The following is a 16,342-nucleotide window of genomic DNA, read 5'->3' on the forward strand; positions in this document are numbered from 1 at the left end:
GGAGCTGCTGCAGGAAGGTCCCTCCAGGTGTTTGGGGTACAGGCAGGTCCCCAGGGCCGACGGCTCACCCTGTGGGTGATGCTGGTGCAGGGGAGGAGCTCCGTGAAGCTCCGTGGTGGTGGAAGAGCTGTTCCCTCCTCCGGGGTTTGTGATAAGGCGAGATCTGCTGCTTTAAAAAGCTGCTGCTTGTGCCCATCCTATCTTTAGCTCAGGGCAGTGGAAAGCATTTTCTCTTTTGAAAAGCCAGTTCCTCTCTGTGCAAAGGCTTTCCTGTATTTCCCCCCCGCCATCCATTTTTCCATCCGAAACAGGGATTTCTGCCCATAACTTTGCAGCCTTCCTGTGTTTAGCAGGTAACGGAGGATCCTTCTTCCTCACCTGAGCTCTCTGCCTCTTTAAAGCCACATGTGACATTGAATTACCATCTTGAGGTTCCACAAATTAGTGTGAGAGTTACAATTAAAATAGTCTTCCCGACTGCAAGATCTCACCAAGTCTGAGTTTACTGAAAAAAAGCAAAGCAACAAGGAGTGGGTGCTGAAGCAATGACAGGCACAGGTAAAGGGCTGTCAGGGCTGTATTTTCACAGGCTACTTCTTATTTCATTTTTTTTTCCCCAAGGGTTTTCCACAAAATGTCAGTGGCTAGAAAAAAAATTCCCAAGTCATCTGTTCTTCATTTAAGGAAAAAAATAAAAATACAGATTGAAATCTTGAGGCCCACATTGTTTTTCCCAACTGATTTTGAACCTCTTCTATTTATTTTTATTCTCCTCTGAAGGTGAGTGTGATGCTGCTTATCTTGGTTGATAAAACAGGAATTATCTTGAAGAGGACTTTTTTCATTTGAAAGCATCTGGTTAACGAATTTTGAAGAGGATGATGCTCTCCAACTGGCACACACCAAAATCTGAAAAATTTGTATGATGTTATTTCATCTTAAAAATAACAAGATGGTCTAAGTGAGAACTAATTGCTTAAATGTCCTCTCCAGTCCCAGACACCCGTACTTCAGTCCAAGCTTGACTCCTGAATTTCACCAGAAGAGCATCCCATGTTCCCAGAGCTGAGATCGTGGCTTCTCTGTGCTATAAAGGGCCTTGAAATCAAATTTGGGTCTGAATTACGTGAAGTTTAGAAGCATATTTGTATCAAATCTTTGCTTTGAGACCCTGCTTGGTCCATCTAAAGGTTTTCAAGGCCAAAAAGGACAAGTAAGGTGCTCTAGCCTTATTATCTTCTATTATATAGTGGAAGTGTCTTGAGTAAAAGAATCCATTTCAGATGCCAATCTTGTTTTAAACCCCATGAAAATCACTGGGGAAATGGTATTCCTTTTGCACACAGTTTCCCTTATTTTTCCCTGGAAGATGACAATTTGATTCTTTGGACCACTGATGTATAGGGACTTCAGTTTTGCCTTGACTCCACCTACTTACACTTAACTAATACCCGTCATAGCCATCATACAGAAATTTTTTTCTCCAGTGCATTTAACCTTCTGACTTCTTGGTTGTGACAAGATCTGTTTCAAGGACAGCTGTGTTGGATAGTGGGTACCATTCTGCTATTTTGTCTGCTCAAACAGAAAAGAGGTTGGAAATCATAAGGAAGAAATCTTCACCCTACCAGGACTCAGGCATCAGTGGGAGCTTTGATGTGAAACTTTGGGGTTTCACCTCCTAAGACTCTCTGGTTTTCTGAGTAGCTTGAGTTCAGTTCCTGTTTCTGGATGTATCATTTCATGAGCATGTGAAATGGTGGTCCCTGCAGGGATGGTGGTGCTCAATTAAGTAACACTCGAGGGGGTTTAGTATTTGGGGGATTTGTGTTTGAAATACTAATCTGAAAGAACTGAAGTTCATTATTATTTTCTAAAGGACCTAAAATAGGTCTTTGGTGGCTGCAGCCATGGGATGCCGAGCATGCCCTGCTGATCCCCCAGCACAAGGACAGGATTCTGCCCCACAGGTTGATTTTGGAGTGTGTAATCTGGACACACACTGCCAAAAGCCATCCATCATCTCCTGCTGTGACCTTGTGCCACCTGTCTGTCCCATGCAAGGCCAGCAATTAAAATGTAAGGTAATGAAGACAGTGAGACATGAAAGGGCTTTTCAGTAGCTGATCAAAGGGGCAGAGCACAGTGTTTTCACAACCAGGACATTGAGACCAATAGGACTGGACATGTGGTCAGGAAAGAAAGAAAAGCAAAGAGGATATTTCGAAATTAACCTACAAATTTTCCCTGTCATTCCAGTGTACTGCACTGGGGGTCATTCTCTCATGTGCTCTAACTATTTTTTTGGTGTGGAAAAATACCAAGTATTTACTTTCATCTTGTTACATGGGAAATAATCTTTGTGTGTCTAAAAATGAAATGCTCTAGAAAATGCTACAACTGAGGACTGAATAGGGAAATTTGATTTCCAGTTCTAACACTTCATTGTGTGAGAAATGATTTAGGATTAAAGATTAAAGGATAAAGGTGAAATACTGTGGGCTATAAGTTGGTGTCTAACCAGGCAAATGTAGTCACATCAGGCCTGGCTCTCAGAGATACCAATGACCATGACCTCTTACTGAGTTTTTGAGTTTTTTATTATTAATTTTTTCTCTGTGCATCCAAAAGGAGAACTTAGCCTCAGTTCCAGACAAACACACTGGATGCCTGTGAGTGTTAGATGAGAGATATGGCAGAACGTCTCTTTTTATAGCAGCAATTACACTTTCTTGTCTTCAGAACTAGGGTAAAGTAAAGCTGCTTTTTTTTTTTTTTTTTGGCATTACTTGAAAAGGGCTGTTTATAAAGACAGCAGTGAGGAACCTGCATTCTGAGCAGGGCTGTGTGTTTAGTGGCTCTGGGATGGGGACTCCTGCAATTCCCAGGGATGTGCAGGCTTTCTGGGCATGGAGTTGGGTAGAAAAACTCAGATATAACCCAGAACAAGGAAGAAAACTCCTCTAACCCTCATACCCAGAAATAAATAGCGAAGGCATATGAAAGCCTCAGCATGGGAGGATGCCAGAAATGTAGCCAAGTGTCAGCATGTCCGTCTACTTCCACTCTGAGCCCTCGTACGCTGTCTGGGTTGGTATGGAATCTTCAGTGGGATTAGCCATGTCCGTAAAGTGAAGTGTGTGTAATTGCAGGATGGATCTGGACCTGTCTCTGGGTATGTGGCAGAGAGGGAAGCAGCAGCTGACAGTGCACAGTGCATAAAGGAGCACATGAAACCTCAAGTCCACCAAGATTTGTATTTTCCTCCTTCAAAAGAGTGTAAATCATTTCCTTGATATCATTAGAACTGATCTGATGAAGCCAGGTAGAAGGTCTTAATTCTAATTTTTTGGTGCTTAAAGATTGTAAGAAACTTACTCATTTGAATGAAATTAGTTTGAATTTTTTTTGTGACCTGTTTTTTGAGGGCCTCTCTTGCTGACAGGCAGCACTGAGCACATGTCTGTGCGCTGCTCCTCCACCGACCGCAGCCACTGCTCTGAAAGCAGCTTTTCTTTTTCACAGATAGTCAGGAGTACAAAAACACCCCAGCCAGGAAGGTGGGATTTGGGGGCAATTTCTAGGAGCCAGTACTGTGACTTATTCAAAGCTTATGCTGAAGGACAATGCAATCTATTTAGGAAACATCCTCCATGCTAAAATAAACTCTGGTGTATTCTTGCAGCATCAGAGAGCACCAAACCCTGTTCCAAACATGCAGAACACCTAGAAAATGCTTCTGAGAGTAGATATTTTCAAATGTGGAAGTTTAATAATCTGTTCAACAACCAGATTTGTTGGTTCTAGGACTAAAACTCTAAATTGCCTTTCTAAATTCTGTTTTTCATGTTTGTTACTAAGTAATAGTTAGAACAATTCACAGAATTTGAATCACAAACTCCCTTTTCTTTTGCTATTTGAACCTGTTAACTCCTGACCTTGCCCACTGTGCAGTAGTGTCATTCATGCCTCCAGCCTACCCATCTCCACAAATAGTAATTTAGCTCCAGGGTGTCTCCCCAAGACCAATTAATTTTAACCAACCCTAAGAAATAAAATTATTTTGGCCCTTAAGATTCTTCCCACTTACAAGTTTTTCTCTTGGACAACTCATTTTTCCAGCACATCAAACGGAGCAGGCATTGAGTGATGTCTGAGAGTTATGTTGGGGAACCCTTGCACTTGCACAGCTGGGCAGGACTGAGGGGCTGTCCCTGCTGAGCCTGTTGCAAATATGATGCCTCTCTCTAATGGAGTTGGGAAAAGCCCCCAGTCTCCTGATTTACAGACCTGTGGTTTGGCCATTTAACCGTGATTGTTTGTTGACACTAAAAAAATGTTATTTTAAGCAGGAATGACTTAACAGACATGATCTCAGTGGAGTCAGTGCAAGCAACTGCTTGCATACAGAGCTGGTTTAAAAATGCCCTGCTTTGCTTTTCTGAAGGTTCATCTCTCTTCCTGGACTTCTGTTGGTTTTTCCTCTTGCTCAGTCTCTGGGAAACAGTTTATTTTCTGTCTTAGCCTAGTCATTCAGACTCCACTGACATGTCTTGTATCTGATTTGAACTCCTTTATGCAAAGACAAATAAAATCACCCATTTTTACTCATCTCAGCCCAGCAGTTCTAGCACCAGTCTGGGGCAAGTCCCTCCAGTACTACAGTAGGAAAGGCCTGTGGCTGATGCATCGCTCAGGATGATCTTGTTGCTTAGTGGGGCTTTCTTATTGAATGAAACTCTGGAGTGGCAGGGTTTCAAATGACTTTACGAGGCAGGTAGAGATTTTCAGCTAACATATTGCATGTCACTTTGCTAAACCTTGAATGACTAACTTTCCTGACTGATGAACTTTCACAAATGTACTGCCAGTGCTTGATCTTCTGCTTGGGAGAAATCTCCACTTCCCTCTCTTTCTGCATCAAAATGTAGCATTAAGTTTGCTTTGCAGGCAATAAGGAACCACCCAGGAATGACAAATCAGACTCCCAGTCTGAAAGCCCATCCATTTCTTGCCTTGGAGACAATGTGGAGTGGCGTTTTAAAGGTGTTGATACTTCTTAATAATCCCCATTAACAAGAAATCACTTACTGCTGATACTGATCTAAACTGATGTCAGTGAGATGAATTAGGAGCAGGGGACTAGAGAGAGAGGCTTGTTGATCTGTTGTTTTCCTGCTGGGCTCCTCAGGAACACTGAAATATTTCACTAATTCTCACCTGGACCATATCTCCTCTTTTTCTGACTCCAGAGAATAGCTTTGGCTGTGAAAACTCCTTGAATTTAAGGAATAAAATTCTGGCCACAAAAGCACTTCAGGAACTGCAATGGTGTTATTTGGGAAAAACAGTTACTTCAGTTCCTACAAAACTGCTAATGGCAAGGGATTTGGTATCAGTCACTTACAGCTGACAACTTGTTCCTGTACAAATTGTGTGAATTCCAAATAGTTTGTACAATCCTACCATGTGCAGTTTGTCTCAAGAAGACAAGTGGTGCTGAGCTGCACTTGCCCTGTTACCTTCAGGTGGAGCTGGGGCACTGAATTCTCTGAAGAAAAGTTGTGCTGAAACAGAGCAATGAATGCCAGTGCCAGGCTGTGTAATCTCCAAAAAATCTGAGAGAAGAGTGAGATCAAATCTAAGTGTAGATCTTTATTAAAAGCTCTTTCCTACACCCCTTAGCATGCCCCCAAACCACTGAAAGGATCTCTGATTTCAGGTTCCCTGGGGAAATTCCAGTATCCTCCAGTTTCCCCTGGAATAACCTTTTCTAAGCACAGAGTTTTCATATTGCTCTAGAGATGTGAAACAATTCAGGCTCAGACAGAGGAACGTGTCAGGTCTGATACATTCAGTTTTTCTAAGCCATTGGGAGGACTGGACTCAGGAGAGCACATCACCCTGCTGGGGTGTTTGCCAACAGCCCTGGTGCATTTGGAAATCCTGGGTGGATCATGTACCCCCACCTGACCCTGTTGGTTGTTCTTGCTTTGGAGCTGCAGGTGAGGCAGACCTGGAAAGCAGGAATAGTAGCAATGTGTGTCTGTGAGGACAGTGAGTCCCCCTTGGCCAAAATCCGCGTGCTGGGAGTTAATTCCTACTGTATCTCTCTTGCACTTCCCGTTAATCCAGCTAATGGAAGGTCTTTAACCGTCGCTGCTGGTGCCCCTGCCAAAGCTGGGCTGCCTCGGCCTCAGCCAGCTGTGCTTGTGTCCTCTCCCTAAATCGCTTTCTGAACTGGCTCCAAGGCTCCAGCTGCTGTTCCAAGCCCCCATGTCTTATCCTGCCATGCATCTGCTCGTGATGCAATTCCCCCAGGAGCAGGGAAGCATGGGGAGGGGGGGGAGCGTGTGAGCCGCAGTGTGGGCAGGAGCTGTACGTTCATCCCCATTGAGAAGGAGCACAGGGCAGTCCTGAAAATCAGTCCCAAACCTGGTGCCCAGAACAGCCCTTGCAGAGCAGGGAAGGTTCCACTGGACTCTCGGATTCACTGATAGCTGTAGCTCTGAGATACCATGGGAGGAAAATAAACAGGCTTGAAGAAAATGAGGGATCAGAGGCAGGGAAATGATGCTGGGAGTATGTGGAAAAGGGTGGGTGCTGTGTTGTTGTGAGGAGTTTTTTTCCTGTGGCTTTTCCTGAAGCTTCTGTGTTCGACCAAGTCCATCTTGGTCGAACACTTAAGGAAGGGCTCTACTCAGGCCCTGAATGTAGTGGTTCATGTTTAATGCCCTCTGCCATGTTAAATCAGGACTTGTCTTGCCTTCTGAGAGTTCCCTGCATGATCTGATCCTGGCCATGCTCTGCAGTGGCAGAATTCAGCTGCCAGTGACACTGGGGGCATGGAGTGGGAAGGCAGCATTGAGCCTATCTTACAGATCAGGCAAACTGAGGCACCAAACTCTCACTCCCTCCACATCATTCAACAGTGGCAGAGTTTAAACCCAGCTTTCTCCTGTCCCCTTGCATGCTCTTTGCCTGGAGCTCTCAGAAAGGTAGGCAGAATTTCTTAGAGGAGAGTGTTTTCTGGCTGACCTCAGGCTCTCTACCTTCTGCTGGAGCCTGTGTGTCCTTCCAGTGTGGGAAGTCATCGTGCAGCCAGTGATGCCAGCTTGGAGAGGTTTCAAATGAGGAGCAGCCTTAGCTTCTTCCTGGATTGCATAGCTGTGGGGCTGCCCTGTGTCCCTGCTTCAGGCTGGCAGACTCTGGTCCCCTTTGTTGTGACAGACCCCATGTCCCTGTGGCTCTCTGGGATGAGTACCCTCAAGGCAGACCCTCCTTGGGAAGAGGCAGAAGGCCCCCCTTTGCCCAGCCCTGAGCCCCAGACAGGTGTCTACACTCCATGCTGCACTGGGGGCTTTGTGAGCAGCACTCAGGGCTCCTCTTCCTTCTGCAGAGATAGGAAGGAGGTGGGAGCCCCTTATCTGTGCAATCCTACCTCGGGGGCTGTGTGAGGTTGGTCCCCTTGGGAGGGAGGGATAGAGGCTTCAGGCAGCTTCCATTCACCGGCAGCCTTTCATCCCATGTCCCAGGGCCACAGCCACCCTGTCTCCATCCCTGTTTACTGATGGGGCCGATATGGCCAAACAGGAGGGGTTGCAGGTTGTCCTAATCGCCTTGTCACCGGGCCGGACAGTCTCAGACAGTCAGAGGATGTTGTGACTGCGCTGAATTACAATGTTTGTTGTTTCTCACTCCCAATAATTGACATTTGATAGCGACTACTGTAAAAGCGGCCGAGAGGCTGCGGCTGAGGGAGAGCAGAGGCAGGAGCCAGGCGGTGGGGAGCCCCACCCGCTGCCCCTGGGCAGGCTGGGGGCAGGCACGACGTCCCTTGCCTCTCTCCCTGTTCGGGGACAGGATGCAGAGGGGCTGCGGAAACCTCCTGCGGATGTGCTGGGGACAGTTCCTCTGGTTTATGACTCGGGGGTATCGGTACCTCCCTTGCACTGATTTTCTGTGCAGGGGAGAAATCAGCCGCTCAACCCCGGAGACCGGGAGCGAGAGGGTCACCGACGGGGGAAAACGAGACCCGTCCCGATCCCAGCCTGGCTAAGGGGACGGGACACGGCCGGTGCAGAGCAATCCTGCCCGGGCCTTGAGCTCGAAAAGTGGCTTTAAAATTATATTTTAAAAACTTTGTAATACAAGAGCCGTTTCCAGGCCGCGCAAGGAACGCCAGGGACGCCACGGTTCAGCCACTCTCTTTAATGACAACTCGCTGACCTCCGTCAGCTTGTACAGGAAAGGGCGACACGTAGGAAGGGGCGGACAGTGCATTTCCATACTAACTCACGTTTTAGTGCATAACCCTACGGGACCTGGCGGGCCGGAGTGTCTGTGTCCCTCGGCCGCGGTGGGGTGGGGGGGTCTGTCCTCATCGTGTGCGGGGGGAGCCGCTCCCGGCCCGCAGCCCAGGCCGGCGGTAGCAGCCTCGCAAAGGGAGACCTGGGGGCGGCGAGATGCTGAACTGGACGAACAGCGGGAACCGTACGGGAAGTGCAAAAATTAAATGTGGATGTCAAAAATAATTAGTATAGAGTAAAAGATTAAAAAAAAAAAAAACAAAACACCGAAGAGAGAGAGTTGTAGGGCTTGGCTGGCTGTCGTTGGGAACAAGTCCAGCAAAATGACCGGCTGGTTTGTAGGAAGGAAGAAGGGGGAAATTACCAGGGTGAAAACCCCGGTGGAAGGGGGAGCGAGAGGGGCCGGGCACTGCTGGTCCTCCCCGCCGGTGCCCGCCTGGTCCCGCACGGAGCGCAGCCACCGCACGAAATACCAAGGACCCCCCCGGTAAATGGCCACCACCCTAGTGAACTCCGCCGGGATGCTACACTGAACAATCCTCATCCCGCAGCACGGAAATGTCCCGAGCCCGGCTCGCAGGCGCGGCCGGAGCACCTCCATCCCTATGACCGTGGTCCATGGAGGGAGAAGGCCGGGGGCGGGGGCGGCTCTACCAGGCTCGGATTCCGTGCAATGTGGAGATCCCCGCGTTCCCCTGCGGGATGGGCGTCTGCACCGAATTCAAGTCCCCTACGCTGAAGTTCATGAAGTTGTTGCCCGCCGCCGAGGGCTGCATGGGCTGCATGGAGGGGTAGTTGCAGTTGTAGTTGGCGTTGCAGGCGGGGCTGTTGTAGTTGGTGTACGCGGGGTAGGCGTTGTAGCTGTAGGGGTTAATGCTGACATTGTAGGGCGAACTGTACGGAGAAGATTCCCCCAGGCAGGGCTTCCCATCGCGCACCAGCACCGGCACCGCTATTCGCCGGGGGGGAGGGATCCCCACCATTTCCAGGGTCTGATCCTGTCTCTGCCTTTTGCATTTATACCTTCGATTCTGGAACCAAATTTTCACCTGGGTGGAGGTGAGCTTTAGGACGTTCGCTAGATGGTCTCTCTCGGGAGCCGAGAGGTATTTCTGCTGCTTGAACCTTCTTTCCAGTTCGTAGACTTGGGCTTGAGAAAAGAGGACGCGAGGTTTCCTCCTTTTCCTCTGTCTGGGGCGCTCGGGATCTTCCAGGTCTCTTTTCTCCTGCTCCAGGCTCTTGTGCAGGGAACATAGCTCTGCAACAAAATAAACGGGAGAAGGAAAAAGGGGAGGAAAAAAAAGTGCAAAAAATATAAAGCAGTGTTCAATAAACAGCGTGCAACGTGAACGAGCCCTGGCTCTTCCCCGGCCCTTCTCCAGCCTCGTATATCTCAGCCCCTCAGGCCGCCGCGGTGACCCGCTCCTGCAGCCGTGGGACCGGCCCTGTCCCGCTTTTTAAGTACCTCTTCAGCGAAGTTTCCGTCTTTTTTTGTTTGTTTGAAAACAAGGATGCTCAGTGCACTGATTTGAGTCACGACCGCCTGTGCCCCAGCCTGGATTTATCATTCGCAGCCTTTGTACCGAATCCCAGCCCGACCCGCGGGCTCCAGTACACTCGGCCGAACGAATTAGAAATCCGATTTGTCACCTAATTTCTGTATAAACTCGAGACCTCGCGTATCCTCCTGCAGCTCTGCCAGTCCCGTTGGGTGGGCTCTCGGCCCTGGCCCCGTTCGGGGGGTCTCCGGGCCGCGGTCGCCCGGACACCCCCCGCGGTGGGTCTGTCCCCCTCCTGCACTGCGGCGCCCGGGCGGGGATGAGGATGCTCCCGCTCTCCGCGCTCTTCCTCCCCAGCCCCCTAGGGTGGGTGCAGCCCCGCACTGTCCCTTCTTCCCCCGCAGCCCTGGGGACCCCCGGCCGAGCGCCCAGCCCCGGCTGGTGGGGGGGTCACCGTTCCCCTGCCCTCCCTTTTTCTCCTCCCGAGGACCGCCGGCGACCCCCGGACAGTAGCACTTGGCTTTACCTTTCTTGTCCGCCTTGGCCTCCTTGGCCGAGTCCATCTCCACGTAGTTTTTCACGTAGTAGGAGCCGGGGAAGGCGGCGGCTGTTTTGGCGGGGGGCGGCTCGGGCAGCTCCTCCCGCAGGTCGGGCAGGGCGGGCGGCTCAGCGCTGTAGGTCTCCTGCTTGAAGGTGGCCAGCATGCAGGAGGGGGAGGTCAGCGAGGAGAGCTCCATGGAGGACAGGCCGCTCTGATGCTGTTCCAGGTTCAAAATATCCTTGACCGAGAAGGGTGTCGTAGTCACAGGGCTAGGAAACATTGCGGAGGAGAGCGGGCAGCGGCCGGAGCCCAGGGTCATGGAAAAGTAGGTGAGGAGCAGCCAACCTGGAGCAGTGGTGGAGCGTGGGCTCACGGAGGGGGCACATAGCATTCCCGCGAGTAGCCTTGACTTGTACACTGGAGGCAGGTAGGACCAGACCATAAGGGAAGGGAAGGAGGGACTAGGCAGTTTTTGGGTGACTTTAGCTTTCTATTGGCCAACATTGCAGTGATGGTATGAGAGATGCAAAGTTCCATGTCACCTAATATAGTAATACATCTCAAAAACATCTCCGCTCATTTAAAGGGGCGGCACTGCATTTATCCAGCTTTTCTGCGCTGAGATTTTTCATCCATTTAAAAAAAAAGAAAAAGGCAGAATGGCCTAATGTGTACAAAGGCACTATCTGACGCTATCTATCATACAGTCAGATTAAATAAACAGGCCGGGAGGAAGCCATCAACCAAATATGTGCTGATTTCATTTTTTTTTTTCTTGTAAGAGAGGGAACGGAGGTTTCGTTTTTAGTATTCTGCAATATCCGATCGCAGGAACTAGAAAGTGGGAGTTCACTGCTGTGTGAAGCGCACTCAAGGGGAAATCCGCGCTTAGGGTTTATACAGATATTCTGAAGCAGCACAACGCTCGCGAAATCCAGCTGATAGGAGAGAGCTCCTGAACAGCCCCTGCTTGGCTTGGGAGAGTGAATTACCGATTGGGTTTTCCTCCCGTCTGTTTGTAAAGCTTTCAAACAAACAAAAAACCAAAACCCCAAAACAAACTACCACTGAATAAGGGAAAAAGAAAAAAAGGTTAAAAAAAAAAAAGTTAGAGAAAAATAAACCAAAACAAGCGCGGGTCGAAGGCGTTGCAAAATGTAGAGGGGTAAGAGAAGAATAAGGCAAAGCAACCGGCCACTGGGCTGCCGTCGGGAGCCCCGGTGCTGGTCGGGTCCCCGCAGATAGGTGGGCATGACTGCCCGCGGGTCTCGGGTTCACCGGACTGAAGTGGATGCTCACTCGTTTAACTCGCGTGAAGTCGCTGAAATAAAACTTAGCGGCAAAGCCGCAGGTTGTGGAGGGGCCTTACGGCGCTTTCTGGGCTCGGGGGGCGAGAAAGAAAAAAAATTTTAACGGACCTTCTTTAGCGCTCCAGCGCCCGACTGAGTGAGACACGGGATGGGGGAGGCCCCGGGCGGTGGGAGCCGAGCGGAGAAACCCTACAGGGATGCTGTGAGTTTGGGGGTCCATCGGCCAGGCCCTGCCCTGGGAAGGCGGTGGAGTCGCAGTTGTGCAAATCCTTCCTCCGCCCGCGGGAACGGAATCCCCCGAGGCGGGTGGAAACGTGAGCACCTGCCCGCAGCTGCCCTTCCTGGGCTGCTTCTCAACGGACCTGCCGGTGTCCCCCTCCCAGCTGCCCCCTCACCCCGAGATTTTTGTGTCTCGGCACCTTTAGGCTCCCTTGAGGGGACTTTAATTCAGGATGTTTTGGGGGGCGATGCTGTGACTCGCCCTTCTCTCTGGGGATCGCTGGCCGGAGCAGCAGCAGCAACCCCGGCGCTCGCAGCCCCTCGCTGCAGACGCCTACGGGTGTCCTGGGAGCATTTTTTTGGCGAAGCAGACCCTGACCTTGCGATGAAAATCGGTGCGATAACTGTGTACGGGGAGGCCTGAAATATTGCCATTTAATGAGGGGAGGAGGTGGCTAAGCGGCCACCTCATTCTTCGCGGCTGCGCTTCCTGCAGAATTCCCTGGGAAACAATTCGGAGGGGATGTTCCTCTGTTACAGAAAAAGGGGTGAAGCGCCTGGGGAAGGTGGAGGCAGCCTCAGCAGCCCGGCTCAGCAGAGGCCTGCGGCACGACTTTGCTCGGTGTCCAGGGCACCCCTTGCCCTCCGCATTGCCCTACGGGCTTCCTAATCTCGTTCCCTCCTTTTTAATGCAAGCTAATGGGAGTAAGTTAGATAAATATTGAAATACCGAAGTGATCCCGATCCCTCCCAAACCCGTGGCGGCAGGTTCGCCCGCCCTGGTGACATCCGCCTCCCGGCAGAAACGGCGTCCAGCGCTCCCTTCCTCCATCCCGGGCTCAAAACGCCCTTCCCAGGCCAGGCCGGGAGCTCGCACGGCAGTGCCTGTCCTGGAGGTTTCCCTCTGTCCGACCTGTCCCCCTCCGGCCCCGCCGCGGGCTCCGTGTCCGCAGGGCGGGCACTGCCGGCCGACAATCCGCGATTCACCGAGGATTGACGGGCTCCCTCCAGCCCCCCAGTCACACGGCGGCTCCCGATCGATGTGGGCCCGGCTGCAGAGGGTGGAAGTGATTAATTGAACGATAAGCCGGAGCTATCATTTGGAATGTCATTAATGCGTCGGGGAGACATTCATTGGAGACAGACAGCGTTATCTCCGCTTTATCTTCAACAATGCATCACTTTTAATACTGCGGTTTAGAAACAAATGGGGGCTTTAGCCTTGGCCCTTCTCTTCGTGTTTATATTTTTGGAAGAATCACAACTAGTGGGAGTCCCGGGCTCGGCCCCCTGATAAATGAACATTAGCACTTTTTAGAACTACTGTATCAACAAAAAGAGCTGCAGGGCCGCAATAATTGGTGAAAAAGCAAACACTCTGCAAAGAGAGGCCAGGTCTGCTCTGTGTCCGGCTGATTGATGAATAAGTTACTGACATACAGCAGCTCACGGACTTTCCGGGTCGGGGCTCCGCACCCATTCCTCCCCCCTTTCCCACTCCCTCTTTCTCCCTTTCCCGGTGCTCTCCAGCAGCCCGCTGAAGCCAGGCTCCGACTGTCCAGCGGAGGGGACAAAGGCGGCCGGTCCAACCAGCTCCGGACTCTGCTCGCAGCCCTGAGGGGCGGTGCTCGGTCCCCGCCCGGCCCGGCCCGGGGGGACCTGCCCGGGTGTCCCGGCTGAGCCGCGGGGCAGGGATCCTCCTGCACCCTGAGCTCTCCCGCACATCTTTTACCTTCTGCAGGGTAGCTTTTGACTGCGTTTAATTAACATGCAAAAAGTGTAAAGGGAGACAGGACCGCGGAGTAGCGCCCTGAAACACCTTCTCCAGCCCACCCCTCCAGCCGGGAGCCAGGCCCTGTGGGTGTATGGAGAGGAGACGAAGCGAGCAAAGACGTTGCTGTTTTTCTGGCTGGCAGGGAAAAGCGGGGGTGTTCTGTTCTCCTCCCGCCGCCTTCACGCTGTTTACAGGTTGCTCTCGCTGTCCCCTCAGGACTGAGCCTGCCCTGGCCCCACGCAGGCGAGGGTTGTCGTCCACACCGGCTCGTAGCTTCTCTCCGGGATTGCTAAGTTCGTTTCGTGTTGGGTTTGTTGTGTTTTGTGTGTGTTTTCTTTTCTCCTAAAAAAAAAAAAAAAAAAAAAAAGACACCACAAGAATTTAAAACTTTTCTTGCTGAAAACAAACAAACAAAACCAAAAAAATTCCAACCCCGCAATTAACTCCAGAGAGCACATCCTCTCTCCCCCTGAGCTTTCGACACCTCGGACTGTTTAGAGAGAGATGGGACCTTTTAAAAAACTTTTCCTCTTAATCCCAGTCGGTTAAGATGTCCAGAGCCCCCTCCCGCTCTAATTCCCGGCTATCTCCCGAGGACTCTGTTTATACCTCGCCAGTAAACGCCGGGGTTTGAAACCTTGTCACTAATTGAGTGCTAACACTTCAGGTGCTATAGATTTGTTAAGAGCCAGTAGTCCAGAAATAGCCTATTAGGGTTTCCTTGCGAGAAGTTGTGCCAATCTCCCGGTTCTCACCGTGGCGGTGGGAGCCGCTGGGACCCCGGGATCTCTGCGGGTCCCCAAGAGTTCCCCAAGGGTCTTTTGGTCCGTTATTCCTTTCAAACGCTTGGGAAGGGATGCTGCAAACCGGCGAGCCCGGCTTGAACAAATCCTGTCGGCGGGATCTCTGTGCTGCTGTGCGTGTCCGCCGTGGCAGGGTCCCACCCAGGGTCGCAGAAGGCATCTGGGGGCTGCGGGGGGCGACTGGGGCCAGAGAAAGTTTTGCTTTCAGCCCTCTGGAATTCTGCATAGGAAAAAGATTTTGGAGCTGTCCAGGTGCTCCACCTAAAAACATTCTCCTTTTCTTGCTACTTCTTTTTCTTGGTACTTTTTCCCCCCTTTTTTTTTTTAAATTTTAATTTTTTGTTCTTTTCTTACCCCCCGATCCTTTCAAGCCCTAACGAGTCTCGCCTTTTCCAGCCTTCAAAAAAAGAGTTTTGACCTTGACGTGAAGCCGGCCTTGGCGAGGGGCCTCCCCTCTGCCCGGTGCTTGGGACCGCTGCGCCGTGAGCTGGGGGGGCTTCGACAGCCCCGCTCCCGGCGGCGGGGCAGGTACCAGGCCTTCGGGACTCCTGCCCACCGCTGTCGGATCCCAGCTTCTCCCGCCGGGCACTCAGGAGATCATCGGGCCCCTTCCCTGGCGGTTCAGACGGATTGGAGAGCGCGGGTGCAGCCGGGCAGGCTGGTGCCAGGGCGCAGCACGAGAAAGCAGCAGCCAGACAGCACGGAAGTGCCTTCCATTTATTTCAGGACGATTTATGCGAAGCCCAGAATAAAACGTCTCCGGTATTGTTTCGGTTTTGGCACCCCCAGCCCCGCTCCCCCGGCAGGCAAGGGCAGCACAGGGGGCGCGCCCCGGGGGTGGCCCGGTCGCCTCTTTCCGCCTGCGTCGGGGACTCATGTGGGGTTGACTTAGGCAGGGTGACTTGGATAGCAAATGCCACCGTGGACTTTCCCCTCCTGCCCTGGGCTCCGTGCCTGGAATCTGACAATTAAGTTGGTTCTTGCACCTCGGGCGCTGGAAGTGTTTTTTTTCCCCGGCTGAAGCGAAAGCTGGGAGCCGGGCCGATAAATGAAAAGCTTTAATTTTACCCTGCCTGTAACTTTTTTTCTGCCTGTAACTGTGCTGGGTTTGCTGGGGAAGGGAGAGAGATGGGGTTTCGCCGTCCTTCCCGCCGTCCTCTCCCCGTTCCCGCGAAGCGGTCGCGTTGTTAGCGCTTGTCTCAGACCCGCCGGTTTTCTGCTCTCCAGAAAAAGCTTTTTAACGCGTCCAGGTAATCCCAAAAGCGCTTGTTCGTTATACTTCCATGGAGAACGCACTCAGGGCAGGAGCAATACGGTAATTTTTGGGGACGGGGAATTAAACGATAGAAGAGATTTTCACGTAAACGCGACAAAGGTTTGGCACAGGCGTCCTACAGCCAGGACGCACCGGGGTGTGGGGATGGTCAGAAAAACTGTTTTAAAAACGAAATATCTTCCAGGCACTATGGAGTATGGGCTGTTTCGAAGGACAGGGCTCTAAACGCGGCAGGGCTTTGGCCCTATCTGCCTCTCGCGGGAGGAGGGTTCCCACCGGCTCCAGTGGGAACTGCAGCGGCGCTTGGCCGGGAAGCCTGCAATCGCCGCAAGATTTCAGGTTGTTTGCAGCTTTTCTGTCCGAGCGATGTTTTCCAGAGGAGATAAAGGTCTGACTTCTCGGATACTTCCTACGGGCCGTGCAAATCCGATCCGTCTTGCGATGTCACCGTGCGCGCTCGGCTCTCCCCGGGAGCCCAGGGGGGCCGCGCCGGGCAGCGGGCAGAGCCGGTCGGGGGGAGCCACCTCTAACATGAGACGGTGTTTGGGCTTTATTTGTCTTAGAAGTGATCTATCCCCTACACATCCCCGCGAAGATGAGGGATCGTTCGC

At 51.5% G+C, this 16,342-nt stretch overlaps 1 protein-coding gene and 1 long non-coding RNA gene across 3 annotated transcripts in view; both read right to left on the minus strand.

The window, feature by feature from the left end:
• The window catches only part of LOC126638554 (uncharacterized), a 1,011,613-nt gene that overhangs the window by 610,548 nt on the left and 384,723 nt on the right, over positions 1-16,342 (minus strand). The window lies entirely within an intron of this gene.
• Positions 8,946-10,790, minus strand: NKX2-5 (NK2 homeobox 5). The gene is made up of 2 exons (XM_050312511.1): positions 10,335-10,790; positions 8,946-9,567 (listed from the first exon to the last, which is right to left on the minus strand). Exons 1-2 carry the CDS (start codon positions 10,738-10,740, stop codon positions 8,960-8,962), a joined length of 1,014 nt encoding a protein of 337 aa, XP_050168468.1. The 5' UTR covers positions 10,741-10,790; the 3' UTR covers positions 8,946-8,959.

Source organism: Myiozetetes cayanensis, unplaced genomic scaffold (assembly GCF_022539395.1).
Source record: "Myiozetetes cayanensis isolate MyiCay16 unplaced genomic scaffold, myiCay2020 scf17, whole genome shotgun sequence".
Classification (NCBI taxonomy): domain Eukaryota; kingdom Metazoa; phylum Chordata; class Aves; order Passeriformes; family Tyrannidae; genus Myiozetetes; species Myiozetetes cayanensis.

Coding starts and splice junctions, on each gene's coding strand:
- NKX2-5 (XM_050312511.1), bottom strand. CDS start 10,740: ATGCTATGTGCCCCCTCCGTGAGCCCACGCTCCACCACTGCTCCAGGT. Junction 9,568..10,334: donor GGCCAAGGCGGACAAGAAAG/GTAAAGCCAAGT, acceptor ATTTTGTTGCAG/AGCTATGTTCCCTGCACAAG.